Source organism: Ornithorhynchus anatinus, chromosome X5, assembly GCF_004115215.2.
Source record: "Ornithorhynchus anatinus isolate Pmale09 chromosome X5, mOrnAna1.pri.v4, whole genome shotgun sequence".
Classification (NCBI taxonomy): domain Eukaryota; kingdom Metazoa; phylum Chordata; class Mammalia; order Monotremata; family Ornithorhynchidae; genus Ornithorhynchus; species Ornithorhynchus anatinus.
The window spans coordinates 62,036,685-62,064,544 of NC_041753.1; the positions used below are offsets into that span (position 1 = coordinate 62,036,685).

The 27,860-nt window shown below is 46.1% G+C and overlaps 1 protein-coding gene and 1 non-coding gene across 8 annotated transcripts in view; both read left to right on the forward strand.

Annotated features, from left to right (window-relative positions):
- Nucleotides 1-16,220, forward strand: part of GCNT1 (glucosaminyl (N-acetyl) transferase 1) — a 53,672-nt gene extending 37,452 nt beyond the window's left edge. For 3 of the 7 annotated variants that reach the window (XM_029054568.2, XM_039910712.1, XM_029054569.2), the window contains 2 exons: nucleotides 1,255-1,331; nucleotides 14,121-16,220. In XM_029054568.2, the coding sequence (XP_028910401.1) occupies nucleotides 14,224-15,516 (1,293 nt within the window). In that variant the 5' untranslated portion in view covers nucleotides 1,255-1,331; nucleotides 14,121-14,223 and the 3' untranslated portion in view covers nucleotides 15,517-16,220. Of the gene's footprint in view, nucleotides 1-1,254; nucleotides 1,332-14,120 lie in introns of those variants that run through there. The other 4 variants (XM_039910714.1, XM_029054571.2, XM_039910713.1 and 1 more) reach the window with 2 other exon arrangements.
- A 2,843-nt stretch (nucleotides 16,221-19,063) lies between these two features.
- Nucleotides 19,064-19,201, forward strand: LOC114808600. Its single transcript, XR_003756446.1, has one exon. It is a non-coding gene; the product is annotated as a small nucleolar RNA SNORA7 (small nucleolar RNA).
- The last annotated feature ends 8,659 nt before the right edge of the window (nucleotides 19,202-27,860 follow it).

Genomic DNA, 27,860 nt, shown 5'->3' on the forward strand with positions numbered 1-27,860 from the left:
GGTGGGTTTTAGCCATGTTGTGGAGGTAGAACTAACAGGATTTGGTGACAGATTGAATATGTGGGTTGATTGGGAGAGATCAGTTGAGGATAATGCCAAGCTTACAGGCTGGTGAGATGGTGAAACAAAGAGGATGGCGGTGCTATCTACAGTGATGGGAAAGTCAGGGGGAAGATGGGGTTTGGATGGGAAGGTGAGTTCTGTTTCAGACATGTTAAGTTTGAGGTCACGTCTAAGGTCAAATCTCCAAGAGGACATCCCCAATTTAAACCCTCTTTTTTTAATGGTGTTTTGTAAGTGCTTACTATGTACTAGGCACTCTACTAAGTGCAGGGGTCAATACAGGCTAATCAGGTTGGACACAGTCCATGTCCCACTTGGGGATCATAGTATTAATCGCCATTTTACAGATGAGGCAATTGAGGCCCAGAGAAGTTAAGCAACTTGCCCGAAGTCACACAACAGACAAGTGGCTGAGTCAGGATTGGAACCCTGGTTCTTCTATCTCCTGTGCTCTATCCACTAGGCCTCATTGCTTCACAATATAGTGATTGATAATCACTGGTCCTTTCAATTAGCAAATGGCAAATCAAGACTTGCTAGGCCTGCACTGGATTTCACTGCATGGTGGGACCCAGCCCTTAATTATATGCTGTCACTTAACCATAGTGACAGCTGCTTTAAGGTGGTTGCTGCCTCTCAGGCCAAAGCAGGGATAGGTTTTAGTTTGGTAGGGGAGGGGGTTGGGGGTCAGTGTGGATCCATCCAGTCCTCATTACAGTGGCTTTGGCTGGGACAGGAAGGCAGGACTACAGGGAGTTAGAGGTGGTTTATGAGCCCCTGGCAATAGCTTGAAGCTTTGATTAAAGTTAAAAAGTAGGGAAGAAAGTACAGGAGAGTGGAAGGGGGCCCGGGAGAGCCCGGGTGGGGTCAGTGAATTGGGGGAATGGTGGGTGGAAAGGCACAGGGAACAGGGTGGGGTAGGGAAGGGATTGGGGAGATAATATTGACACTGTAACTGGCCATATCATCGGGGTATACGGATGGTGAGGAAGGTCAGCAAATCATTGCATATGTTGTGGATTGGCCCTAAACCCACAGGAAGCCTAAACTGAATATAGAAATTGGACTAGCTGCCCTTGGGTCTTGGTGAACTGTGCCTTGCTGTCTGCCAGAGGCTTTCTGTGGATTTGTGTGGCTCTCTCAGATTTCATGTGCTTGTAGTACTTCTAATTGTGCAATTTTTTGCTCCAGTGCCTGCCCCAGCCCCACTTTCCTTCATGGAATCCAACTCTTTCATGAAAATTGGTGGTGAAGATATAAAGACCTTGGTAAGATTGATTTCACTGAATTTTTCTTGTGGCCTACAATGGAGCTACTTTGTGTTTTTGACATATTGAGTTACTCTCATGGTCTAACAGCCTATTAAAATAGTGTGACATTTTGGCAGTTTTTCTCTGTTGAAACCAACTGCTTATATCAAATGCCTTCCTTCCATTTATTGTTCTGTTTGTATAGCATTCCTGGACTTCGTGTACTAACTTCCTCACCCTTCTGTGTTTTGAATTTTGAGTCCAAGAAGTCTGAAATTCTACTCCTCTAGTCACAGGGCCCTACTGATTTTATTTTCATATTATGTATTTTCACTTATTCACTTGTATTTACTGAGTGCTTATCGAGTGCAGAGCACTCCATTCATTCATTCATTCATTCAATCGTATATATTGAGCCCTTACTGTGTGCAGAGCACTGTTCTAAGCGCTTGGAATGTACAATTCGGTAACAGAGACAATCCCTGCCCAACAATGGGCTCACAGTCTAAAAGGGGGAGACAGCAAAACAAAACAAATATCAGGCATCAATACCATCAAAATACATAAATGGAATCATAGATATATACACAAGCACTAAATACTTGGGAAAGTACAATACAACAATAAACATTGACATTCCCTGCCCACAACGAGTTTACAGTTTTGACGGGGTGGACACAGACATCAATACAAATAAATAAAATAACAGATATGTACATAAGTGCTCTAGGGCTGGGAGGAGGAAGACCAAGTGGAGCAAGTCAGGGTGACACCAAAGGGAGTGGGAGATGAGGAGAAGTGGGGCTTAGTCTGGAAGAGCCTCTTGGAGGAGATGTTCCATCAGTAAGGCTTTGAAACGGGGGGGAGAATAATTTTCCACCAGATTTGAGGAGGGGAGGGCGTTTCAGGACAGAGGCAGGACTTGGGCTAGGGATCGGCAGTGAGATAGACAAGATGGAGGCACAGTGAGAAGGTTAGCACTGGAAGAGCGAAGTGTGTGGGCTGGGTTATAGAAGGAGAGAAGTGAGGTGAGACAGGAGGGGGCAAGGTGATAGAGTGCTTTAAAGCCAATGGAGAGAAGTTTTTGTTTGATACAGAGGTGGATGGGCAACCACATGAGTTTGTTGAGGTGGGGGGTGTGACAGGTCCTGAACATTTTTGTAGAAAAATGATCCGGACAGCAGAGTGAAGTATAGACTGGAGGGCAGAGTGACAGGAGGCTGGGAGGTCAGCAAGGAGGCTGATGTAGTAATCCTGGCGAGATAGCATGAATGATTGTAATAAGTGGTGCAGTTTGGATGGAGAGGAAAGGGTGGATTTTAGCAATGTCGTGAAGGTCGAACCAACAGGATTTGGTGCGGTTTGAGTATGTGGTTTGAATGAGAGAGAGGAGTCAAGGATAACACCAAGGTTATGGGCTTGTGAGACAGGAAGGCTGGTGAACCATCTACAGTGATGGGAAAGTCATGGGGAGGACAGGGTTTGGGTGGGAAGATAAAGAGCTGTGTTTTGGACATGTTAAGTTTGAGGTGATGGGAGGACATCCAAGTAGAGATGTCTTGAAGGCAGGAAGAGATGCGAGATTGGAGAGAAATCAGTGCTGGAGATGTAGATTTGGGTATCCATCTATATAGAGATGGTAGTTGAAGCCAAGGGAGCGAATGAGTTCTCCAAGGGAGTGGGTGTAGATAGAGAATAGAAGGGGACTAGACTGAACTCCAGATGTCTGTCCCTAGTCCCATCTCCCCACTTATACTCTTAGACTGTGAGCCCCTGAAAGGGCAGGGGCCATGTCTAAATCTCACCTGTGCCTTCTCTCCCAGCACTTAGTGCTCTGCACACACTAAGCACTTAATAAATACTACTAGTATTAGTAACTTAACCAGCCTCAGGAATGCTTTGCTTACAACAAAAAGGCTTTTTTTTACCTAGTCCAAAGGAAGCAGGATTATTACACAAAATATCGTCTTTTTTTTTTTAAAAAAAATCTGCATTCCATGTTAATAATTTACCACCATCTACATATCTAGAAACTTGTTATATGGAAACTTGCTATTCAGAGTTATTTTTGGAGCAGCAGTTGGGCTAAATTTATGATGTCCTGTGTTTCAGCATTGCCTTTGCCAGCATTGTTTTAATTCCTTGACTCTAGAGGAATTACCTGATGTGACTTCCCCGCCCTGCCCCCCCAAGAGGTTGGAACACCTGAAGTTTCTTTATTGTAGCAACAGACCCACTAAATTTAGTGTTTAAAGGAGTACCATAATTATTATCATATGAACACACCCACTGCTCTGAGAACCACAGAAATAAAACCAAAAAATAAAAATACTTGGCATGTAGTACTGTACTAAGTGGTGGGGTAGATACAAGGTTATCAGGTCCCACATGGGGCTCACAGGCTAAGTAGGAGGGAGAACAGGTATTGAATCCCCATTTTACAGATGAGGGACCTGAGGCACGGAGAAGTAAAGTGACTTGCCCAAGGTCACAGAGCGGACAAGTGGTGGATCTGGGGTTAAGTGAGTAATCTGGCACATCCTTCTATATGAATGGTTTCAGGCCTCTGTATTCCAGGCCTTTGACTCTGTACTGCAAAATTCAAATGTAGTTCTACCTGATATTTTATAGCCAACCACCACCTCCTCCCCCAGAGGAGGTAATGCAGGATACCAGATGGTGCACACAATCTCTCTCCCTTCCTCCTTCTCCCTCCACGCTTCCTCCTCCCCACCCCCCACAGTCTAGGTTACCTGCTTGGGGCCTTGCCCCCATGTGATCCCCATGTGGGATGGGGACTGTGGTCCAACCTGATTAATTTGTAATCTACCTCAGCGCTTAATACAGTGTTTGGCACACTGTAAAAACTTAATAAGAATAATTGGTTCCTGTCTCCTGTTGGCTTCTGGGACTGTTCCACAGTCTGTAATTCAAGGCTAGAGCTCTGTAATCCCTTGAATTACTGCAGGTGTGTCTCAGTATCTGGCACTTTGTAGGTCTAAAAGGGCCTTCCTTTAGATCTGCTGAAAAATAAACCCTGAAGACAGTGATTCCTTCCAGCCAAGGGGGTATTTAGAAGGTAATTAGGGGTTACTATTATTAGGCTTTTGCTATATGCCAATGGATGACTTTAGCAATTTGAAAATGTTTGTGAATGTCCTGATTTTGAAAATGAGTGGGGGGAGGGGTGGGAGGAGGCAGGGGGTGACCCTGGACAAGGGGAATCAGAACCGGGAAGTGGTATAGAAAGGAAGCAAGCAACAGCAATCTCAAATTCTTACAGGAGTGCAGGCTAGTACAAGCATTTGCTTCCCGAGGTCATAATACCCGGGTACACAGTTCCACTTTTATTCATTGTAGACCTAAAAGAGAATTTTCTGACAGAAATTCTATGTGGAAGCCAGCAAAATAGAAACAGGAAAAAACAATAGCAAAAACAGAAGCAGCATGGCATAGTGGATAGAGCATGGGCCTGGGAGTCAGAAGGGATTAGAAGGTTCTAATCCCAGCTCCGCCACTTATCTGCTGTGTGAACTTGGGCAAGTCACTTAACTTCTGGGCCTCAGTTACCTCATCTGTAAGATGGGGATCAAGACTGTGAGCCCCATGTGGGTCAGGACTGTGTCCAACCCAATTTGCTTGTATTTGCTATATGCAGTGCCTGGCACATAGTGAATGCTTAACAAATACCATAATTATTATTTTTTTTAGAGAAGCAGAGTGGCTTAGTGGAAAAAGCACAGACTTGGAAGTGAGAGGTCATGGGTTCTAATCCCAGCTCCACCACTTATCAGCTGTGTGACTTTGAACAAGTCACTTAACTTCTCTGTGCCTCAGTTACCTCATTTGTAAAATGGGGATTAAGACTGTGAGCCCCACGTGGGACAGCCTGATTACCTTGTATCTACCCCAGTGCTTAAAACAGTGCTTGGCACATAGTAAGCGCTTAACAAATACCATCATCATTATTATTATTAATAAAATAGGGCAAAACATGGCATGAACTGAGCATGTTTGGCCTGAAGTCCAAATTCTGAGTAAAATGAGTCAAGGGAGAGCTTGAGGTCAGAGGAGCCCTCCAGAAACTTCCCTCAAGTTGGGATGTCATGGGCCTGCTGAGATGGCTGAAAAGCGGGTTCTCAGGAGCCAGGAATGGCTAACATCTAATGGGGAAAAAGGCTAAATACAGATGAGCAACTAGAGAGAAGAGAAATCTGGGAAATGTATGTGCCATTTTATTTTTATATTTTAATAAACTGTTGGTATTTGAGTGCCTATTGAGTGTGTAGCACTGTACTAAGTGGTTGGGAGAGCACTACAGGAACAAGACACAGATCCTATCCTTAATGAGGAAGATAGATGAAAATTAGTAACCATTTGTAGCTGGTTGTGGGTGGGACCTTGAGGGTGCTCAGCTGCAGCTGTTTGCACAGAGCATGTCCACAACGGGTACCCTTGATGGTGCAGACGGGAGGTGGCAGATAACAGTTGCTTCACAGCAGCTACCACAGCCTACCCCTTGTTCTACATTTTGTGGAGGCTCAATCTGCTGCTGCAGCTGACTTTCCCACCACGATGTTGCCAGGCAGGATAGGTCTGAGTCCTCAGGATGATGGCAAGGGCTACCGATGAGCCGGCACGGCAGTCCGGTGAGTGGGAGCCAGCCATGGGCCCTGGCACCGCTTCCGACCTTCCCGGCTGTTATTTACCAAGCATGGTAGCTGGAAGAAGAACAAGGATAAAGCCAGAAGTGGTACAACTCTACCAGGATAATCTATCTGAGGAAATGAATAAATATACAAAGAAATGTACATGTGTACACAAGTGCTGAGGATAGAAGTAAAATGCAAAGAGCTAAGGATGCTGTTAGTTTGACAGAAGGCTTGCTGGAGGAGGTGGGGTTTTAGGAGGGTTTTGAGGAGGGGGACAGCTGTGGTCTGGCAGATTTGGGGCAACGGAATGGAGCGCCAGTCTGGTAGAACAATCTGAAGGTTAGGAGGTGGGAAAGTTGAGAGCTAGATTCAGTTAGAAGATGAGCTAAGAAAGAATTATTATTATATTTAGTGCTTCCTATGTCTCCAGCACTGTTCTAAGCACTGGGGTAGATATAAATTAATCAGGTCGGACATAATCCCCGTCCCACAGGATGCTCACAGTCTAGTGGGGAAGGAGAACTGATATTGAATCCCCATTTTACAGATGAGGAAACTGAGGCCCTGAGAAGGTAAGGGACTTGCCCAGGGTCACACACTGGGCAACTCGCAGAGCTGGGATTAGAACCCGGTCGTCTGATTCCCAGGCCTATGCTCTCTCCACTAGGCCACACTGGAAGGTAGCAGGTGAAGAGAGAAGATGTGTAAAATGGAGAAAACTGTGCTTAGCACAGAGCTCTGCACAGAGTAAGTGCTCAACAAATACCACTGATTGATGGGTAAAGCTATTGGAGAATCTCAAAGCCAATTGTGAGGTGTTTTTGCTTGATGTAGATGGAGGTGGGTTGCCTTTGGAGGTTTTTGAGGAGTGGAGAATTGGGTGCCAAGCATCGTTTCAGGAAGATGATCCCTCCAGCCAGCCACTCACAGTCTAGACTGAGTTTTCACAGAGCTTTCTTTCAAGAGGCCAAATGTTGACATCACCACTATTAGCTGCTCAGCATGTTTAAGAAATCTGTTTTCAGAAAGAACCATTGAATCATTGTGTGGGCTGCACTTGGAGTCCAGGATTAAGTGGGCCTGGTTTCCACAGAAATGAATAGCAAAACCAAACTTCCTTATGTAGAAAACAGGTAGCCACCCTAGAGCTGTCCCTTGGGAGGTGCAGGGTTTAAAGCACAGAAATCCCGCTTGTAACCTCATCGGCTAATACCTAACCACTCCCCCCACTCCATTTAATTCCCTAGAGACTGGCGGCGAGTGGCAAGCTTGGATTTCCTTTGCGCCCCGCCACTGCACACTGACGCTTCACGATTGATGTTTGTGCAATAGCAGGACTCACAGGGAGACAACACGGTCTAACATCAGCGACTATCATTCGTCCACATGTCCTAGTTCTGCTTCTGTTGCTGGTCTGCAATGTGATCTTGGGCAAGTCCCTCGGTACCTCAGCTTACCTAGCTGTAAAATGGAGATGATCAGACCTGCTGCTTTCCCAGGGAGGCCCCACCCTATCCCAGAGTCTCTCTTGCCGGGAAGGGGTGGAGCCTGGAACAAGTCCTCCCGACTGGCCCTTCCCTAGGGACAGCCCTAACCACAGGACCGATTGGTCAGAGGTTGAACTAATCCTCATATTACAAACCACACCTCTTCATATAGGAATTTATTTTCAAGAACCAAAGAACTCTGCACCTGACACTGCACCTACCAAACACTGAGCAGCCGCTCAGAATTCCAGTGCTCATCCTAGTATTGCGTTTCATTTTAAGATAGGACAAAATCTCAAAAAATCTGGAGTGGGGTGGTTTATCGACTGTGCCTATGAAACTAAGCTACGATGACGAATCACATCGAGTGATGTGTGGGGTCAATTCTTGAAATTTTAAGAGATCTTGAGTTTTACACTCGCTGTGGGCAGGTAATGTGTCTCCCCACTCTGTCGTACTCACCCAAGTGCTTAGAACCGTCCTCTGAACAGAGTTCATTCAATCATATTTATTGAGCACTTACAGTGTGCAAAACACTGTACTAAGTGAAGCATTCAATCAATGCGATCAATTGATTTTGGGAAAAGTTGCCAGCAGAATAAGGGTCCGAAAGGTGGAAGAATCTGGACATGGGTCGGGTTCTTCAGTGGTTTGCTTTTCTCAGGAACCAAAAGCCCTGGCAGGGGAGGTCAAACTACAGTCTGCAAGTGAGAAGCCACATGGCCTAGTGGATAGAGCATTGGGCCTGGGAGTCAAAAGGATCTGGGTTCTAATCCTGGCTCTGCCACTTAACTGCTCTGTGACCTTGGGCAAGCCACTTAACTTCTGGGTCGCAGATACCTCATCTGTAAAATGGGGATGAAAACTGCGAGCCCCATGTGGGACATAGACTGTGTCCAACCCCATTAGCTTGTATCTACCCCAATGCTTAGTATAATGCTTTGCACCTAGTAAGCGCTTAACAAATACCACAGTTATCATTATTATTATAAGTGAATGCCAACCTGCCCAGCCTGATGAGCGGTGGCCCATGACTCCCAGCAGACAGCAAGACTCCGTGTTGTGGGATCAAAGCATTTTCCCAGGACCACTGTTTCCCAGAACTCATTCCGGGGCTGAGAACTATTGTACTTGCAAGTAATTCTACTCCCCACCCAACTTAATGTGCGGTCTTTAGCAGTGACCGATTAGTGACCCACTAGTGACAGGCATTTGTTTAATAATAATAAATAATAATGGTACTTAAGCGCTTACTATGTGCCAAGCACTGTTCTCCATTGACCCTAATTGGTGGACAGAGAGGGGGAGAACAGAAGGAATGGGGGGGAGGGGTAGTTTGAAAACCCTCAATCTGGAGAAGCAGCGTGGCTTAGTGGAAAGAGTGTGGGCTTGGGAGTCAAAGGTCATCGTTTCTAATCTCGCCTCCACCACCAATCATTCATTCATTCATTCATTCATTCAATAGTATTTATTGAGCGCTTACTATGTGCAGAGCACTGTACTAAGCGCTTGGGATGAACAAGTCGGCAACAGATAGAGACAGTCCCTGCCGTTTGACGGGCTTACAGTCTAATCGGGGGAGACGGACAGACAAGAACAATGGCACTAAACAGCGTCAAGGGGAAGAACATCTCGTAAAAACAATGGCAACTAAATAGAATCAAGGCGATGTACAATTCATTAACAAAATAAATATGGTAACGAAAATATATACAGTTGAGCGGACGGGTACAGTGCTGTGGGGATGGGAAGGGAGAGGTGGAGGAGCAGAGGGAAAAGGGGAAAATGAGGCTTTAGCTGCGGAGAGGTAAAGGGGGGATGGCAGAGGGAGTAGAGGGGGAAGAGGAGCTCAGTCTGGGAAGGCCTCTTGGAGGAGGTGATTTTTAAGTAAGGTTTTGAAGAGGGAAAGAGAATCAGTTTGGCGGAGGTGAGGAGGGAGGGCGTTCCAGGACCGCGGGAGGACGTGACCCGGGGGTCGACGGCGGGATAGGCGAGACCGAGGGACGGCGAGGAGGTGGGCGGCAGAGGAGCGGAGCGTGCGGGGTGGGCGGTAGAAAGAGAGAAGGGAGGAGAGGTAGGAAGGGGCAAGGTGATGGAGAGCCTTGAAGCCTAGAGTGAGGAGTTTTTGTTTGGAGCGGAGGTCGATAGGCAACCACTGGAGTTGTTTAAGAAGGGGAGTGACATGCCCAGATCGTTTCTGCAGGAAGATGAGCCGGGCAGCGGAGTGAAGAATAGACCGGAGCGGGGCGAGAGAGGAGGAAGGGAGGTCAGAGAGAAGGCTGACACAGTAGTCTAGCGGGATATAACGAGAGCCCGTAATAGTAAGGTAGCCGTTTGGGTGGAGAGGAAAGGGCGGATCTTGGCGATATTGTAGAGGTGAAACCGGCAGGTCTTGGTAACGGATAGGATGTGTGGGGTGAACGAGAGGGACGAGTCAAGGATGACACCGAGATTGCGGGCCTGCGGGACGGGAAGGATGGTCGTGCCATCCACGGTGATGGAGAAGTCTGGGAGCGGACCGGGCTTGGGAGGGAAGATGAGGAGCTCAGTCTTGCTCATGTTGAGTTTTAGGTGGCGGGCCGACATCCAGGTGGAGACGTCCCGGAGGCAGGAGGAGATGCGAGCCCGAAGGGAGGGGGAGAGGACAGGGGCGGAGATGTAGATCTGCGTGTCATCTGCGTAGAGATGGTAGTCAAAGCCGTGAGAGCGGATGAGTTCACCGAGGGAGTGAGTGTAAATGGAGAACAGAAGAGGGCCAAGAACTGACCCTTGAGGAACTCCAACAGTTAAAGGATGGGAGGGGGAGGAGGCTCCAGCGTAGGAGACCGAGAATGATCGGCCAGAGAGGTAAGAGGAGAACCGGGAGAGGACAGAGTCCGTGAAGCCAAGGTGAGATAAGGTATGGAGGAGGAGGGGATGGTCGACAGTGTCAAAGGCAGCAGAGAGGTCAAGGAGGATCAGAATGGAGTAGGAGCCATTGGATTTGGCAAGAAGGAGGTCATGGGTGACCTTAGAGAGAGCAGTCTCGGTAGAGTGGAGGGGACGGAAGCCAGATTGGAGGGGGTCTAGGAGAGAATGGGAGTTAAGGAATTCTAGGCATCGATTGTAGACGACTCGTTCTAAGATTTTGGAAAGGAAGGGTAGTAGGGAGATAGGACGATAACTGGAGGGGGAAGTGGGGTCAAGAGCGGGTTTTTTTAGGATGGGGGAGACTCTGTGACTCTGGGCAAATCACTTAACTTCTCTCTGCCTCAGTTTCCTCATTTGTAAAATGAGGATTAAGACTATGAGCCCCACCTGGGACAACCTGATTACCTTGTATCTACACCAGCGTTTAGAACAGTGGTTGGCACATAGTAAGTGTTTAATAAATACCATCTTTTTTTTTAATTTTAGTAGCAGTCGTAGTATTAAGTGCTTACTGGGTTCAGGACACTGTTCTAAGTGCTGGGGAAAATACACAGGCAGGAATTAGACATGATCTCTGTCCCTCAGGGGGCTCAAAAATCTAAGGTCTACAGCAGGAGCTGTCGTAATCCCAGCTCTGCCATTCGTCTGCTGTGTGACCTTGGGCAAAGCACTTTGCTTTTCTGGGCCTAAATGATCTCATCTGTAAAATAGAGATTAAATCTTCCTCCCTCTGACTGTGAGCCCCATGTGGGACAGAGATTGTGTCCAATCTGATTGTCTTGTATCCCCCCCATCACTTAGTACAGTGCCTGGCAAATAGTATACGCCAAATGAGTACCATTAAAAAAAAAAAAGATTACAGACTAGAAGGTAGATGGACATTACAATAAATTACAGAAAGGGGAAATGACAGTGTAAGGATGTGTACACAAGTGCTCTGGGGCTGAATTGAGTTATGAAAATAAAATGGTCAATGTTTTTGTTTAATATTTTATTTTTCTTGTCATTTAAAAAATAAAAAAAAAATGTTGGTATTTGTTAAGCGCTTACTATGTGCCGAGCACTGTTCTAAGTGCTGGGGTAGACACAGGGGAATCAGGTTGTCCCACTTGGGGCTCACAGTCTTAATCCCCATTTTACAGATGAGGTAACCGAGGCACCGAGAAGATAAGTGACTTGCCCAAAGTCACACAGCTGACAAGTGGCCGAGCCGGGATTCGAACCCATGATCTCTGACTCCAAAGCCCGTGCTCTTTCCACTGAGCCACGATTTATTATGGACTTATTTGCCTACCAATGTAGTGGGAAGAATACAAGCTTTAGAACCAGAGGACTGGTGTTCTAATCCAGGCTCTGCCACTTGCCTGCTGTGGGACCTTTAGCAAGTCACTTAATTTATCTGTTCCTCAGTTTTCTCATCTGTAACAAGGGGATTCAACACCCGTTCTCCCTCCTATTTAGGATGTGAACCAACCCTGTGATGGGCAGGCACTGTCCGACCTGATTCCCTTGTATCCACCCCAGCGCTGAGCACAGTGCTTGATGCTTGATGAAAGCCCTTAACAAATGCCACCTGTTATGACTATTATTAAAAACAATAGTAATAGCAAATGTGCAGTCACAGCAAAATAGTTTTTGAGAAAGAAAGATTTTGATACCAGCACTGCCACTTGCCTGTTGTGTGGCTTTGGGGAAAGTCACTTCACTTCTCTCTGCTTCTGTTTCCTCAATTGTAAAATGAGGATGAAAATGCCAGTTCTCCCTCCCCCTTCTGTGAATCTTATTATATGTTCCTCCTACCCTTCCTTTCCAAACTCCTAGAACAAGTCATCTACACTCACTGCCTTGAATTCCTCAACTCCAACCCTCTCCTGGACCCCCTCCAATCTGGCTTCCGTCCCCTCCACTCTACCGAGACTGCTCTCTCAAAGGTCTCCCATGACCTTCTTGCCAAATCCAATGGCTCCTACTCTATCCTAATCCTCCTCGACCTCTCGGCTGCCTTTGACACTGTCGACCATCCCCTTCTCCTCCACACTGTATCTCACCTTGGCTTCATGGACTCCATCCTCTCCTGGTTCTTCTCTTATCTTTCTACCGTTCATTTTTGCTCTCCTTCACGGGCTCCCCCTCCCCCTCCCATCTACTAACTGTTTGGCTTCCGCAAGGGTCAGTTCTTGGCCCTCTTCTGTTCTTCATCTATACTCATTCCCTTGGTGAACTCATTCGCTCCCACGGCTTCAACTATCATCTCTGTGTAGATGACACCCAAATCTACATCTCCTCCCCTGTTCTCTCCTCCTCCCTTCAGGCTCATATCTCCTCCTGTCTCCAGGACATCTCCATCTGGATGTCTGCCTGCCACCTAAAACTCAACATGTCCAAAACTGAGCTCCTTATCTTCCCTCCCAAACCCTGTCCTCTCCCTGACTTCCCTGTCACTGTGGACGGCACGACCATCCTTCCCATCTCACAAGCCCACAACCTTGACTCAGCTCTCTCATTCACCCCACACATCCAGTCTGTCACCAACACCTGCCGGTCTCACCTTCACAATATCGCCAAGATCCACCCTTTCCTCTCCATCCAAACTGCTATCGTGCTGGTACAAGCTCTCATAATATCCCAGCTGGATTATTGTGTCAGCCTCCTCTCTGATCTCCCTTCTTCCTGTCTCTCCCCACTCCAGTCTATTCTTCATTCCGCTGCCAGGATTATCTTCCTACAGAAACGCTCTGGGCATTTCACCCCCTTCCTTAAAAACCTTCAGTGGTTGCCTATCAACCTCCACACGAAACAAAAACTCCTCTCTCTTGGCTTCAAAGCTCTCCATGACCTTGCCCCCTCCTACCTCGCCTCCCTTCTCTCTTTCTACTGCCCACCCTGTACACTCTGCTCCTCTGCCACTCACCTCCTCACTGTCCCCCGTTCACACCTATCCCGCCATCGACCCCAGCCCATGTCCTCCCGCTGTCCTGGAATGCCCTCCCTCCTCACCTCTGCCAAACTAACTCTCTTCCCATCTTCAAAGCCCTACTGAGAACTCACCTCCTCCAGGAGGCCTTCCCAGACTGAGCTACCCCCTTTTTCCTCTGCTCCCCCTCCGCCCTCTGCTCCTCCCCCTTCCCCCTTCACCTCCCCTCAGCTGACCCCCCTTTCCCTCTGCTCCTCCCCCTTCCCCCTTCACTTCCCCTCAGCTGACCCCCCCTTTCCCTCTGCTCCTCCCTCTCCTCCTCCCTTCAGTACTGTGCTCATTTGTATATATTTTTTATGACCCTATTTATTTTGTTAATGAGGTGTACATCCCCTTGATTCTATTTATCGTGATAATGTTGTCTTGTTTTTGTTTCGTTCTGTTTTGCTCTGCCGTCTGTCTTCCCCGATTAGACTGTGAGCCCATCATTGGGCAGAGATTGTCTCTATCTGTTGCCTAACTGGCGCTTAGTACAGTGCTCTGCACATAGTAAGTGCTCAATAAATACTATTGAATGAATGAATGATTGGGTCTGATCTCATTATCAGGTATCTACCCCAGTGCTCACCAGAGTGCTTGACATACGGTAAGCACTTAACAAATACCACAGTTATTATTATTATGTAATTATAATGCACTTATAATTATAAATAACATGATACAATAAATATAATAATAAATACTCTAGCTCTTTGTTAATTGCACAGGATGAGTGAATGTGAGAGCAAAATTCTGCTTAGATGAAAGTTTGACTTATGTTCATCTTATTTAAATTTTCTCATAGGGCTTTTCTCCGGGCATCCTCAGGTGACCTTGTGCCTCTGCTAGATGCACACTAACAACTCCAAGGGCTTACAAGAAAGAGATTAGTGGTGACCACAGCTCCGATGTTATCTGAAATGCTGAGGAGGAAGCTTCGTCACTGTCACTTCAAGCACTTTTTCCTGATCCTCCTGGCATTTACTCTAGTGACCTTCTTCTCGGTTCTAAAGATTCACCAAAAGATCAGCTTTTTAAACCAAAGACATTTGGAGTTCAGAGGAGATGGTCCTAACAACAATATCAATTGCAGCAAAATTTTACAGGGCGATGAAGATGAAATTCTGAAAGCAAGGCTTGAAATGCTCACAGTGAGTTTCAGAAATCGCCCTCGGTGGACTACATCCGACTACATAAATATGACCAAAGATTGCGCCTCTTTCACCAAGAAGCGCAAGTATATTCTGGAACCCCTTAGTAAGGAAGAGGCAGAGTTTCCGATTGCCTATTCCATAGTGGTTTACCATAAAATTGAAATGCTTGACCGACTCCTGAGGTCCATCTACGCCCCCCAGAATTATTACTGCATCCATGTTGACAAAAAATCTCCGGAATCCTTTTTAGCTGCAGTGAAGGGAATTGCATCTTGCTTCAACAATGTCTTCATTGCAAGTCAACTGGAGAGTGTTGTGTATGCATCGTGGAGCAGAGTGCAGGCAGACCTCAACTGCATGAAAGATCTCTACAGAAAGAGTACAAACTGGAAATATTTGATCAATCTCTGTGGCATGGATTTCCCCATGAAGACCAACTTGGAAATTGTAGAGAAGTTAAAGTCCCTAAGGGGTGAAAATAGCTTAGAAACAGAGAAAATGCCTTTGAACAAGGAAGTCAGGTGGAAGAAGCATTATGAGATTGTCGACGGTAAACTGAAGAACATGGGACGCAACAAACAGCCCCCACCTCTCGAAACTCCTATCTTTTCCGGCAGCGCCTATTTTGTGGTGAGCAGAAAATACGTAGAGTTTGTGCTGGAGAGTAGCAAAGTATTTAAGCTCATCGAGTGGGCTAAAGATACCTACAGTCCCGATGAATACTTATGGGCCACCATTCAAAGAATCCCCGAAGTTCCCGGGGCGCTTTCTTCCAGCACTAAGTATGACGTTTCGGATATGCACGCAGTCGCCAGGTTTGTGAAGTGGCATTACTTTGAAGGAGATGTTTCCAAGGGGGCTCCATATCCACCATGCCAGGGGATTCACGTCCGCTCCGTGTGTGTGTTTGGAGTGGGAGACTTGAGCTGGATGCTACGGAAACACCACTTCTTTGCCAACAAGTTTGATACTGACATTGACTCCTATGCAGTCCAATGCCTAGAGGAGTACGTGAGACATAAAGCCCTGAATCTGCCCAAACAGTAACGTGCTATCTTGTGCTTGGTACGTAGCTTGAACAAGATAAGGCTGTCAAAAAGAAATAAATGAAATAACAAGGATGGGCAAAAATGTTAACTACTTCACCCTCAGCTCTGTTGCGAGCCTCAGAAAAACAGTCCAAGGAGGGACGTGCTGGTATTCATCTGAGTGGCTTCTAACACATTCAGTTGGAAGAGGAACACCTCCAAAATATGAGTGGTGTCCCCAAAATATCGAACTCATGAAAAGTCCATGAGAAACCAGAATATAACCTACTATCTCCCAGTTCCTTTTGAAGAATTTGGATGAGAGCCAGTGGAGTAAACCTAGGTTCTGTTAATCTGTGTGTGTCTGTTTTTCCCAAGAATCTCTGATAATATAACTCTGTTGTTGCAGGGGAGGGAAGAGGGGTTGCTGCAGGTGGCAGTTGTCAGGACAAGTAGCTAGATGAGAAGAGCTTAAGTTCATTTCCTTTTAAATGAGCTCAGGGACTTTTTAATTAGCAGAGCTTTAAACACAGGGGGATTTGGTCATTGTCAAAACTATAAGGATTTGTAAATTTAAAAGTAACAAACCAATTGGGAGGCTAATGTGGCTCTTCCCAAAATAAATCGGTGTGCCTATTTGATTTGATGCAAATACGTTAAGTTCTAAATGAACCTTGGAAAATGTGATTTCATTTCTGTTAACACGAATCACCTTGCATCGTGTATGTTTTTCTTCTCAGGGAATATTTTATTTTAGATCTTAAGTGCCTGATTTGGTTTACACTTTTCTGGGGACCTGCTGTCCTTTGGGAAAAGTAAGGAGGGAAAGAGAAGAAACAGAAGAAGGGGAGAGAGGGCCCTTTTTCACCTTATCCCTTCAGCAATATCTGCTCCCAGCTCTTCTGCTTCTCGCAGGGCGCAGATGGCCTCGGTTGCTTCAGCTCCTCACTTTCCTCCCCTCTCCCTCTCTCAGCTCCCTTCCTTCTCTTCCCTGCTGTCCTCCCATCTCTCTTTTGATCTCCCCTCTTCACCCTTCTCCCTTTTCCCTTTTCCTTCCTCTCCTAGGCTTCCATTTTTGGGTAGCCTCCTACCTGTCCCGATTGTCCCTTCCTTTCATGTCCCCCTGGGCTTGGGCAAACCCTCCGCTACTTCAGCTTGCTCCCCAGCTGTGCTGCTAGTGACATAGGCTCCGATGGTGGGTGACTCCTCTTGGTCCTTCTGCCATTTCTGTCCCCACCCTATCACCAACTCTTCCTGGTATTTCCTCATCCCAGCCAAAAACACAGCCCCAAACTTCTCCGATCACGAGAAACCAGCCCAAATGACCGATCACTCCCCCACCCTCTTGCCATTCGCCACAAAAATGGAGAACATTGACATTTTAGGGAAGGGATTTTTTCCCCTTGATGGAAACCCTATCAACTGTTGCACTCATCGCTCGTATTTATAGTAATCACAGATAACATCAGACAGAGCAGAACCTTGTGAGGAGGAGGAGGAAGGAGCCAGAGGAAATGAAGCAATTTCTCATGAAGAGGTGACCACAACTCAACAAAATAAATGCAGTGGATACAATGGACCCTCTCCATTCATGGATGTGAATGAAGATGGACTGGCCCCTGAACCATGTCCCCTCTCTATTCATACCCAACCTTGGATCGACCCTCCTTTTTCTTCTCCCAAACCACTTGAAAATAGACTCAGTCACCTTGCCTCTGTCACACACAGTCAGTCAAGCAAGGTTGCCTAGTCATTCACAGCCCACTCCCTCCTTTTCACACATGCTTTGTCTGCCTCCACTCACAAAGGTCACTTCAGTTGCCTAACTAACCCATATTTTCACCCCGATCTGCCCCTGGCTCTTGCCCATCTCTTGCGGTTGTGGATTTGTTTGAGTAGCTTGAAGATACTCAAGCAGGTTGGGGGATGGGGTATTTAGCTTATTCTGAAGACTAAGCTTTGGGCAGAGAGTCAGGGGGAGGGGAAGGGTTTGGTATCGATGGGAAGTGAGCGTGAAAGGAATTCAAAATGAAGCCAAAATGATTTTTGGTGAGGCCCAAAACCATGTGGGACCTCATTTTCAATATTGCCTCATTACTTAGTGAATTAAGTGGTTTAGACCTGGTTTGTTTTTAAATGCTTGTCAGTCTCTGCTTGGCTATCTCATCCTGTGCATGGTCATGGATGGTACTGATGGCCCAGGGTTTTAACCAGTGCCCAAATTCGGTGCATTATTTTAAAACCATACCACAGTGCTGCAGAGTGACTGCTCTGGAATGCAAATGGAGAGTGGGAAAAACACACTGGAGTAAGCTATTCCCTTTCTAGCGCTTAACCTTATAGGACATCAATGACAGTTAATCAAAGATTTCTTTTAACTCCTTTTTAGAAAATTTCACAATAGAGAGCAAGTGTGTAAGCAGTATTGCAGGGATGCTGTTCAGTGCATTGAACGAAGATATATTGATTTCTGCCTGTGGGGAATTTTGGGAGAAACCATTTGGCTCTAGTTTGAGTTTCTACAGCCATCTCAAAAGCTAACCCATCTAACCTTCAGGCAGTTTTCACTCTCCCATTCCCCTCCCCGCCCCTCGCGCCCCCCCCCCCCCCCCCCGTTTCCTGTTTCATTAACAGCAAAGCTTCAGCTAGCCATTCTAAAATAGGAAAAAAACAAAACCATATTCCCGAAAGTCTACTCAACTCTGGCTAAATGTGTTTGCTAAATGGGTTTCCTTTTAAAAACAAAATTGCACAAATGCCATATTTAAAAAGGGGGCCAAAAGTGACACAACTAAGTCTGCCTCTTATTCTGTGAAAGGAATGTAAATAATTGTTTTCATTTCAAGAAATGAACAGGTTCATGGGGATTTTGTTTCTTCCCAGAAGTATAAAACAAACTGGTTGGATATGTTGCTTTTATTCCAAGTCAGGCCCGCTCAGAAATGGAGCAGTGCACTGTATAAGGAGCACCATCTGTAACGCAGCTTAGGCCCACTACTCCTCTTTTCTGCAGAAACGTCCCAGAAATTTGTGGACCAGCCTAAGTAGCTGTGTTCCTGCTTCAGGCTACTAGGATTTGGGATTGGAGGGATGCCACCCAGCCAAAAGATGAGAGGAACCAGATGGGTGTGTATATTTTTGAGTATGTTCCTTCCAGGAAGGTGCTAGCACACAAATCACTTGACCAACTATGATGAATAATTTGACCCAACTTACAGACTGTTTAAAAATGGAAGATGTTACTGAAGCTGTTGGATTATCCAGGAGTTGGCATTGAAGATTTTACTCTCCAGTTCATTTCTTCCCAGGGATATGCCAGTATTGTTGAATTTTTGTGGGCAGGTGGAGAGTTGTTTCAGCATTCTTGGGTTCTCCTTAGTAAAGTTTCATTTAATAAATTTGGTGGAAAGGACATATGTTGTTTTTATTGGGCTGGAGTTTTATTGCCTGGAGGCAGATGTTCTGCTTCCTGAAATACCTAATATAATTAAAGCTAGTTTGAAACCTTGATCACAATGTGGTGGTCTGAGAATGAATTATATAAATAACCATTTGAACTAACTGATCCCCTCGCAGGATCACACCTGGAGAGTTTCCAGCACTCTACCAGTCTTGACTACAGGAGGGAGAGTCAAGAAAAAGCATACCCATTTCATTTCTAACTTGGGCAGTGGCTAGCAAATGGAAGGCAATCTGCTACAAGTCAAAACTCCCCTGTGCTGGGCAGCAGCGGCATGGGAGAGTCAAGGGAGGAGACTCAAGTTTACTGCACGGAAGAAGGCAATGGTAAACCACTTCTGTATTTTTATCAAAAACATTATGAATACACTACCAGAACGATTGCAGACAGAAGTGGGTGGTTCTGGGAGAGATGTGTCCAGGGAGTCTCTGTGGGTCAGAGATGACTTGACAGTATAAGACAAGACAAAACCAATTGATAATTGTTGAATGAACATCTGGGGTTTCTTTGGTCAACTGCAGGAGCAACTAAGCAGCAGCATGGCTTAGTGTAAAGAATGTGGACCTGAGAGTCAGAAGACTTATAATAATGTTGGTATTTGTTAAGCGCTTACTATGTGCCGAGCACTGTTCTAAGCGCTGGGGTAGACACAGGGGAATCAGGTTGTCCCACGCGGGGCTCACAGTCTTCATCCCCATTTTACAGATGAGGGAACTGAGGCACCGAGAAGTTAAGTGACTTGCCCAAAGTCACACAGCTGACAAGTGGCAGAGCTGGGGTTCGAACCCATGACCTCTGACTCCAAAGCCCGTGCTCTTTCCAGTGAGCCACGCTGCTCTAATCCTGGCTCCACCACTTACCTGCTGTGTGACCTTGGGCGAGTCACTAAACTTCTTTGTGCCTCAGTTCCCTCATCTCCAAGAAGGGAATTCCTGTTCTCCCTCCTACTTAGACTTGTGAGCCCCATGTGGGACCTGATTATCTTGTAACTATCCCAGTGCTTAGTACAGTGCTTGATACATAGTAAGTGCTTAACAAATACTGCAATTTTATTATTATTATTGTTTGCTAGTTCATATAGAGGGGGCTCATTTGAAGGTGTCTGGGATGGATTAATGAAGATAGGTTTCTGCTAAATCAGTGTGAGTGCAAACTGGGCATTTCCTTTGAGAGGAGGAGGCTGTTGACATATAGCATCCATTCTCTTTAATTACATCAAAATGTGGGAGCAGCTTGGCTGAGGAGCATCTGCACAGGAGGAGATAATTGGTTTTGTTTCTGTTAACTCAGCAGCATTTTGCTAGGTCAGTATTTGTCATGCTAAACGACCCTTGGTTTAGTCAAAAAAAAGAGGGTTCTGATCTCTCCTTAAGAATAGCTTTCCTTAGGAATAGTTCTCTTAAAAAAAAAAAAAAGAATTACTGCCGTGGTAATGAGTTTATTTAGCAGGCTTAGAGTGTTGTGGGTGTCGATAAAATACCCCACACTAACCTTAATTTTGCCTGCTGCAGCTAAGATAAACCCATTTATAACTTAACAAAACATATCAGGTCAACTAAACCAATGGAACTTAAGCATCTCCAAAATTATAAATTCAGAAGGTGCTCCCAAAGGGGACCTGAGTTCTAATCCTGCCTCTGCTACTTATCTGCTTTGTGACCTTGGGGCAATCAATCTGTTGTATTTATTGAGTGCCTACTGTGTGCAGAACAAAATATCCTGGGTTTATAATTTAGCACAAAGACTTACATTCGTTTGAAAAGATGAAAGTACTGAGAGTAGTGCTAATATTCTCCATGTTCCATGTTCTGTAGCCTGGCCATTATAGTTGGAATAGTGTTAATCTGAAAATATAAACCTTTAGTAAAGTGAATTTAGCATGCTATTTCAGGTTTCCTACTCCCCCCCACTGTGAACCCCATGTTCACAGGAACCTGATTTTTTTTTATGTATCTACCCCAGTTCTTAGCATAGTGCTAGGCACATAGTGAATACTTAAGATATACCAGGATTGTCTGTACAGAGAACTGTACCAAGTGCTGGGGGGAAAAATACTCAGGTGAAATTTAGACACACTTTCTGGCCCTAGAGAGTTTCACCGTCTAAGTCTAAAGGAGGGGAGAGGGGATGGGTGAGGGCATATGGTTAGAGGAGCAGAATCTCCGGCTCCTTGTTCAGAGTCCAACAGTCACCGTCATGGCAGCAGCTACGGCCTTCCCAACCTTGTACAAACTGAGAAGGCCTCATCCTGCCATTGCCTCCTCACCCTCTCAGCTGGAGAAAGAGGGGTCGATGGGAATCCCAGTGGAATGGGGTGACGGGGGCTTCTCTCCCATGGGACAGGCTCCATTGTAAACGCAACCCACCTCATAACTCCTTAAGCTCACCCAACTGCATCTTTCTTGTGACTCTCGCCTCTGACGTGTTGCACAAGTCTTTCCCTCTGCTTGGAATGCCCTCTCCCCTCTGCTCAGTCAAACCATTTCCCTCACAACTTCAAAATCTTTCCAAAAAGTCACTTCCTCCTCAGACTTTCCCTGATTAATTCCCTACATTTCTGCTCATGCCACTCCTTCAACCACCATAGCCCTCTTGCATATATCTGTTTATCTGTCAACTCTCTCCTCTTTTCCTTCCTGCTCTCAACTGCTACTCCCCAGCATCTGCCCTCCTGTGATTCTAATGCCGCTGGTATAGTGGGTGATTTGGATCCACTCGTCTACTCTATTATGTTGTAAGCTCCCAAGGGCCAGACCTGCATCTTTTACTTGTCTCGAGCATTCCTAAGCACCTAAAACAGTGCTCGGCAGTGGTGTTGAGGAGTGTGTTAGAAGTGTCTGGTGTGGCCCCTTGAAGAGCTATGGTGTGAGGCTAGATTGAAGGGGAATAATTAAACTGGGCCATGTGAGCCAGGCAACCCAGGGGAGAATTCTGAGGTGAATTTTGAATGAAGGGGTAAAGGTGGCTTGACATAGGGGAAGCAGAAACCATTTCAATAGAGGGGATGGTAGTAGTAATAATAATAATAATGATGATGATGGTATTTGTGCTATGTGCCAAACACTACTAAGCAATGGGATAGATACAAGATATAGGAATACCCTCCCTCCCCACCTCCGCCAAACTCTCTTCCCCTCTTCAAAGCCCTACTGAGAGTTTACCTCCTCCAAGAGGCCTTCCCAGACTGAGCTTCCCCTTTTCCCTCTGCTCCCTCTCTGCCCCCCCTTCACCTCCCCTCAGCTAAGCCCCCTTTCCCCCCTTTCCCTCAGCTCCTCCCACTCTCCCCCTCCCCTCAGCACTGTGCTCATTTGTATATATTTTTATTACCCTATTTATTTTGTTAATGAGGTGTACATCCCCTTGATTCTATTTATTGCGATTAAGTTGTCTTGTTTTTGTCCGTCTGTCTCCCGCGATTAGAGTGTAAGCCCGTCAATGGGCAGGGATTGTCTTTATCTGTTGCTGAATTGTACATTCCAAGCGCTTAGTACAGTGCTCTGCACATAGTAAGCGCTCAATAAATACTATTGAATGAATGAATGAATGACACAGTTCTTGTCCCACATGGAGCTGACAGTTTAAGTAGAAGGGAGAACAGGGATTTTATCTCCATTTTACAGACGAGGAAACTGGGCCCCAGAGAATTTAAATAACTTGCCCAGAGTCACACAGTGGCAAGTGTCCAAGCTGGGATGAGAACTCAGGTCCACGCCGACTCCCAGGTCCGTGCTCTTTGCACTAGGCCATCGTGTGGAAGAAGGCCTAAGGCAGGGCTGTGGTGAAGTGCTGACATTACTTATCCCCACACAGGCCTATTCCCGTTGCACTTGTGTTGGGGTTGCCCATTGGGATTCTGGTATGATTGTAAATTCATTGTTTCCCTGCAAATAGGGCTGAGAAGGACAGCAGTTGCACTGAAGCCAGTCAGCCTCCCCCTCCCCAAGAAGCACTCAGCGGGCCTAAGCAGCAAAGAATGATGGAGTCACAGTAAAAAAGGGGTGAAGAAATCCGGGGACAAAAGGGATGTGGAACAGAAGTGCAGAAAATGAAAAAAAAAAAAAAAGGGACAACACCTCCTAGAACAGCATTGGACTGAGGTCATGGGGTGACCATGTTGGGTAATGGGTGAAGGGAGAGTAAGTGAGGTGGCAGCATGGAGAGAGTGATTGAAAAAAAAATGTTGGATTTGGAGATGTTGGACAGGAACTAATGAAAATTAGGTTAGCATAACATAAGTGAGGGTCTGACGAAAGATGGCATGGAGATTGAACGCAAAGTCCACGGGTGGGAGGATGAATCTTTCCCTGTCCGATGCAGCCAGCAACCCGGCCAATGGGGCAAGGCAGCCCATCCTATGTTAGTTGGCACTGGTAGTGTAGTGAGAGAGCTGCTGGCCTAAACAGCTCTGCCTTAAATAACTCAATAGCCAAACCTGCTGTGGAACAGATCTGGTTTTTGTAAAGAAAAAGCTCTTTGACCTGACTCTTGTGGGGCCCACCTCACCATTAGTGCCAAGTTCATGTGAATGAACGTGGTGGCCGGATACGGTTAATCCATGGTGCCGTTCAACACTAGCTGTAACTCTTCCTTTGTAAGTATTCCCTCATAAGTCTTCCATTGCTGCCAAGAAAAGCACCATGGTAATAGCTGCCTTTCCTGCAGCTACTAAGGATCCTCGGTCCTGGCATTCTCCGTGCCTGCTGGGCCAGAGATAAAAGCTGCTCCTGCATGCTCTCCAACTCCCCTGTCACACTGCTGAGGAAAGAACCGTGTAAACATCCCCTTCCCTACAGCCATTGAGGATTCCTGCTCCCGGCTTGCTCTGTGCCTGCCAGGCTAGGGATGAAAGCCACTCCCATGGGCTTTTTGACTTTTCCAATTCCACCGAGAAAAACGCTGTGTAACTTCACCCTTCCCTCCCTCTGCTTTTGGCGTGCTCCGTGCCTGCCAGGCCGGGGATAATAGCTGCTCTCGTGCGCTTTCGGACTCTTCCATCCCCACCGAGAAAAACACCAAGGTAACGGCCGACTTCCCTCCCACCACCGAGGGTCCCTGCTCCTGGCTTTCTCCCGCAGGCTCTTGAACCCCTCCATCACCACCGAGACTTGAAGTGTATTTTGTCATTTATTTTGGGTTTTAATGGTTTGTCACTCCTGATGTGTCTGCCTCCAATCCCTTCTGCCCACTTAAACTTTTAGATTGTGAGCCCCACAGAGGTCAGGGGTCATGTTTAATTCCCACTTGTGTGTTTTCTCCCAGCAGTTAGTCCAGTGTTCTGCACAGGGTAAGTGCTTAATAAATACTACTACTCCCAGCCCCGATTTGATCCTGATGTGAGCAAACTCATCCAACTGACCAACCGTGTTGACTTACAGCCAGGTTCCTTGGTGCCAGCTGATACACTGCCTATGTTCTCTTCAGCTTCATCATCGCTCCAAAGCATCACACTGGCCCTGTAAAGTGGTTCAGTCTTTTCTTTTTAATGGTATTTGTTAAGCACTTAATATGAGCCAGGCGTTGTTCTAAGTGCTGGGGTATACAAGCTAATTAGGTTGGAAATAGTCCCTAACCCACATTGGGCTCACAGTCCTAATCCCCATTTTACAGATGAGGTAACTGAGGCATGGAGAATAATATAATAATAATGTTGGTATTTGTTAAGCACTTACTATGTGCCGAGCACTGTTCTAAGCACTGGGGTAGACACAAGGGAATCAGGTTGTCCCACGTGGGGCTCACAGTCTTAATCCCCATTTTACAGATGAGGTAACTGAGGCACAGAGAAGTTAAGTGACTTGCCCACAGTCACACAGCTGACAAGTGGCAGAGCCGAGATTCGAAGTGGCTTGCCCAAGGTCACAAAGCAGACAAGTGGTGGAGCTGGGACTAGAACCTGGGTTGTTCTGACTCTCAGGCCTGTGCTCTGTCCATTAGGCCATACTGCTTCCCTTTGCTTGTATCCCTGGGTGTTGCCCTCTAGGTGATACCCATCTGCAGATAGCAACTCTTGAACGACTGGCTCTAGTTCTTTCAAAGTTTCTGCCAGCCATTGGAGTTGGAAGAATTTCCTGCAGAATCTAACGCCAGCATCCAGATCCCTTGCCGCCATCTCCAACATGGCTGCATAATCTTGAGTGAACAGGTCTGGACCTACCACACAGCCCTGTTTTACCTTATCAGTGATGGGGAATGTTTCCAACACAATTCGCTATTTTGATCAACTTTTCAGGGTAACTTCAAGAAGCAGCTTGGCCTAATGGATAGAGCCCAGGCCTGGGAATCAGAAGGACCTTGGTTCTAATTGTGACTCTCCTTGTGGGCAGGGAATGTGTCTGTTTATTCTTGTAATGTACTCTCCCAAGTGCTTAGTACAGTGCTCTGCACACAAGTGCTCAATAAATACGATTGAATGAATGAATGACTCTAGTATTTGTCTACCCAGCACTTAGAATGATGCCTGCCGCACAGTAAGCACTTAACAAACACCATAAAAGAATGCTAAACAATTGCCAGAGCCCAGATCTAGTGATGGGGTCAAATTATTATTGTTATTACTACTATTATTTTATTTGTAAAGTGCTTACTTTGTGTCAAGTGCTGTTCTAAGCGATGGGGTGGATACAAGTTAAATCAGCTCAGACAAGGTCCTTGTCCCTCCTGGGGTTCACAGTCTAAGTAGGAGGGAAAACAGGTATTTACTCCCCATTTTACAGTTGAGGAAACAGGCCCAGAGAAGTGAAGTGATTTGCCCAAGGTCACACAGCAGACAACTGGCAGAGGTAGTATTAGAACCCAGATCCTCTGCCTCCCAGACTCCTATAATCATGCTTTTTCCACTAGACCACACTGCCTCCCAAATGCCTTGTTAGGTCTATAAAAACTGAATGGAGGTCTGTCCTGCTCCTTGCTTTTCTCCTATATCTGATATCCTACAGAGATCATGTCTGTTGTGCCATTTCATTCATTCAATCATATTTATTGAGCGCTTACTGTGTGCAGAGCTATAGCGTGGCTCAGTGGAAAGAGCACGGGCTTTGGAGTCAGAGGTCATGGGTTCGAAACCCGGTCTGCCACTTGTCAGCTGTGTTACTGTGGGCAAGTCACTTAACTTCTCTGTGCTTCAGTTACCTCATCTGTAAAATGGGGATTAAGACTGTGAGCCCCACGTGGGACAACCCGATTCCCCTGTGTCTACCCCAGCGCTTAGAACAGTGCTCTGCACATAGTAAGCGCCTAACAAATACCAACATTATTATTATTATTATTACTAAGTGCTACGACACTGAGTTTTTAGGAGTGTGCCATCAACACCATTCTTCAAGAGCAGACCAAATAGCTTCGGTTAGGGTCTTAACAGTAACGAAGAGCTGTGAGATACCTTGAGAGTTGCCACAGTCTACCTTTTGCTTTTTTCTTGAAGATGCAAGTGATGGCATCTTTCAAGTTCTGTGGTATCTCTTCAGTGTTCCCTATGTTGGGAAAAATTTTGTGTAGTGGGTCCCCTCCATGTTTGCAGATCTCAGTAAGCATGTCATCAGGTCAATCAATCGGTAGGATTTATTGAGCCCTTTATACAGAGCACTGTACTAAGTGCTCAAATTCATGATAATAATAATTGTGGTACTATGTGCAAAGCATTGTTCTAAACGCTGAGGTAGAAACAACACATCAGACAGCCCCTGCCCTACACAGGGCTTTCAATCTAAAGGGGAGTGGGAACAGGTGTTGAATTCCATTTTTGAGCATCTTAAAGTTGGAATTTCCTCAATAATTGGTTTGAATGTGATGTTTTCACACATTGACATGTTTTCTCTGTGTTGCAAGGCCTCATCTTTGATAGTAGAAATTGTGTTCAAGAGAATAATGAAGCATTGTTGCCATTTCCTCAGAACTTCCTCCTTGTCTCTAATGAGGCTGAAGCCTCATTTTCACTCTTCATAGGTGCTGTGATAATGTGCACAGGTCTCTATAGGTTCTCTAGAGATGTATAACAATCCCTGGTTTTGTGGTGGTCTGCATACACTTGGCTTTGAAATCCCACCACTCAGTGTCCCTTAATTTGATTAAACTTGTTTTAGATCCTCTTTCCCTGGAGATATTTAGTTGTAAAACCAAATGGAAGGAAGCAAATCTGAAGTGAAAGAAATCCCCAATTTTCTAGAAAGACCAGGCCCAACATCCTCACCTGTGAGAAAGTAAAATTGGACTTCCTTCAACTCAGGGGACCCATAGAGAACATTTGGATGGAATACAGTTCTAAAAGCTACATCCAAATCAAAAATTTTCAGGAAAGAAATGTCTGCTGAGCACATTTTCCACACAAACAAATCAATTCAGGAAATCTAATACTTAGGAAACTCAGTCCTGTTCCCACACCAGTTATGTGACCGATGTAACCCAAGAGACTGGAATGAGAGTGTGTACTGTCCACATCCAGGAAAGGATGCTGACCCTGCCCTAGCTAATGAAGTGGTTGTGGAACTTTGCTCTTGAGGGAAAGGGTGAGAAAATCAGGGAGGGAGAGGAGAGTTTGGAGTTCCCTTGTTCCTGGTTGTTTTCCTTACTGAGCATTTCATAGAAAACACCCCATATGGGGTCAGGGGACAGCTGCTTCCTTTTGGACCGGGGCACATTTCTACAGGGTGCATGGGATGTAAATGAGGAAGTGAAGATGGGTGATGAAAATGGAGTGTGTGTTTTTCGGTGGGGGGGGGGGGAGAGGGGGCAGTTAGGTTGAGGACTGAAACATTTATGCTGGTCTCAGAGCCAAAACCAACAAACCTGAGGGCTGGAGTAGGGGAAAATTATCCCCAGGTACCTGCCACTGTGACAGCTGTGTTGTATGGGATGATTTGGTGCAGCTATGAAGCTGGAACATAAGTACCTCTGGGAGGAAGTTGGCA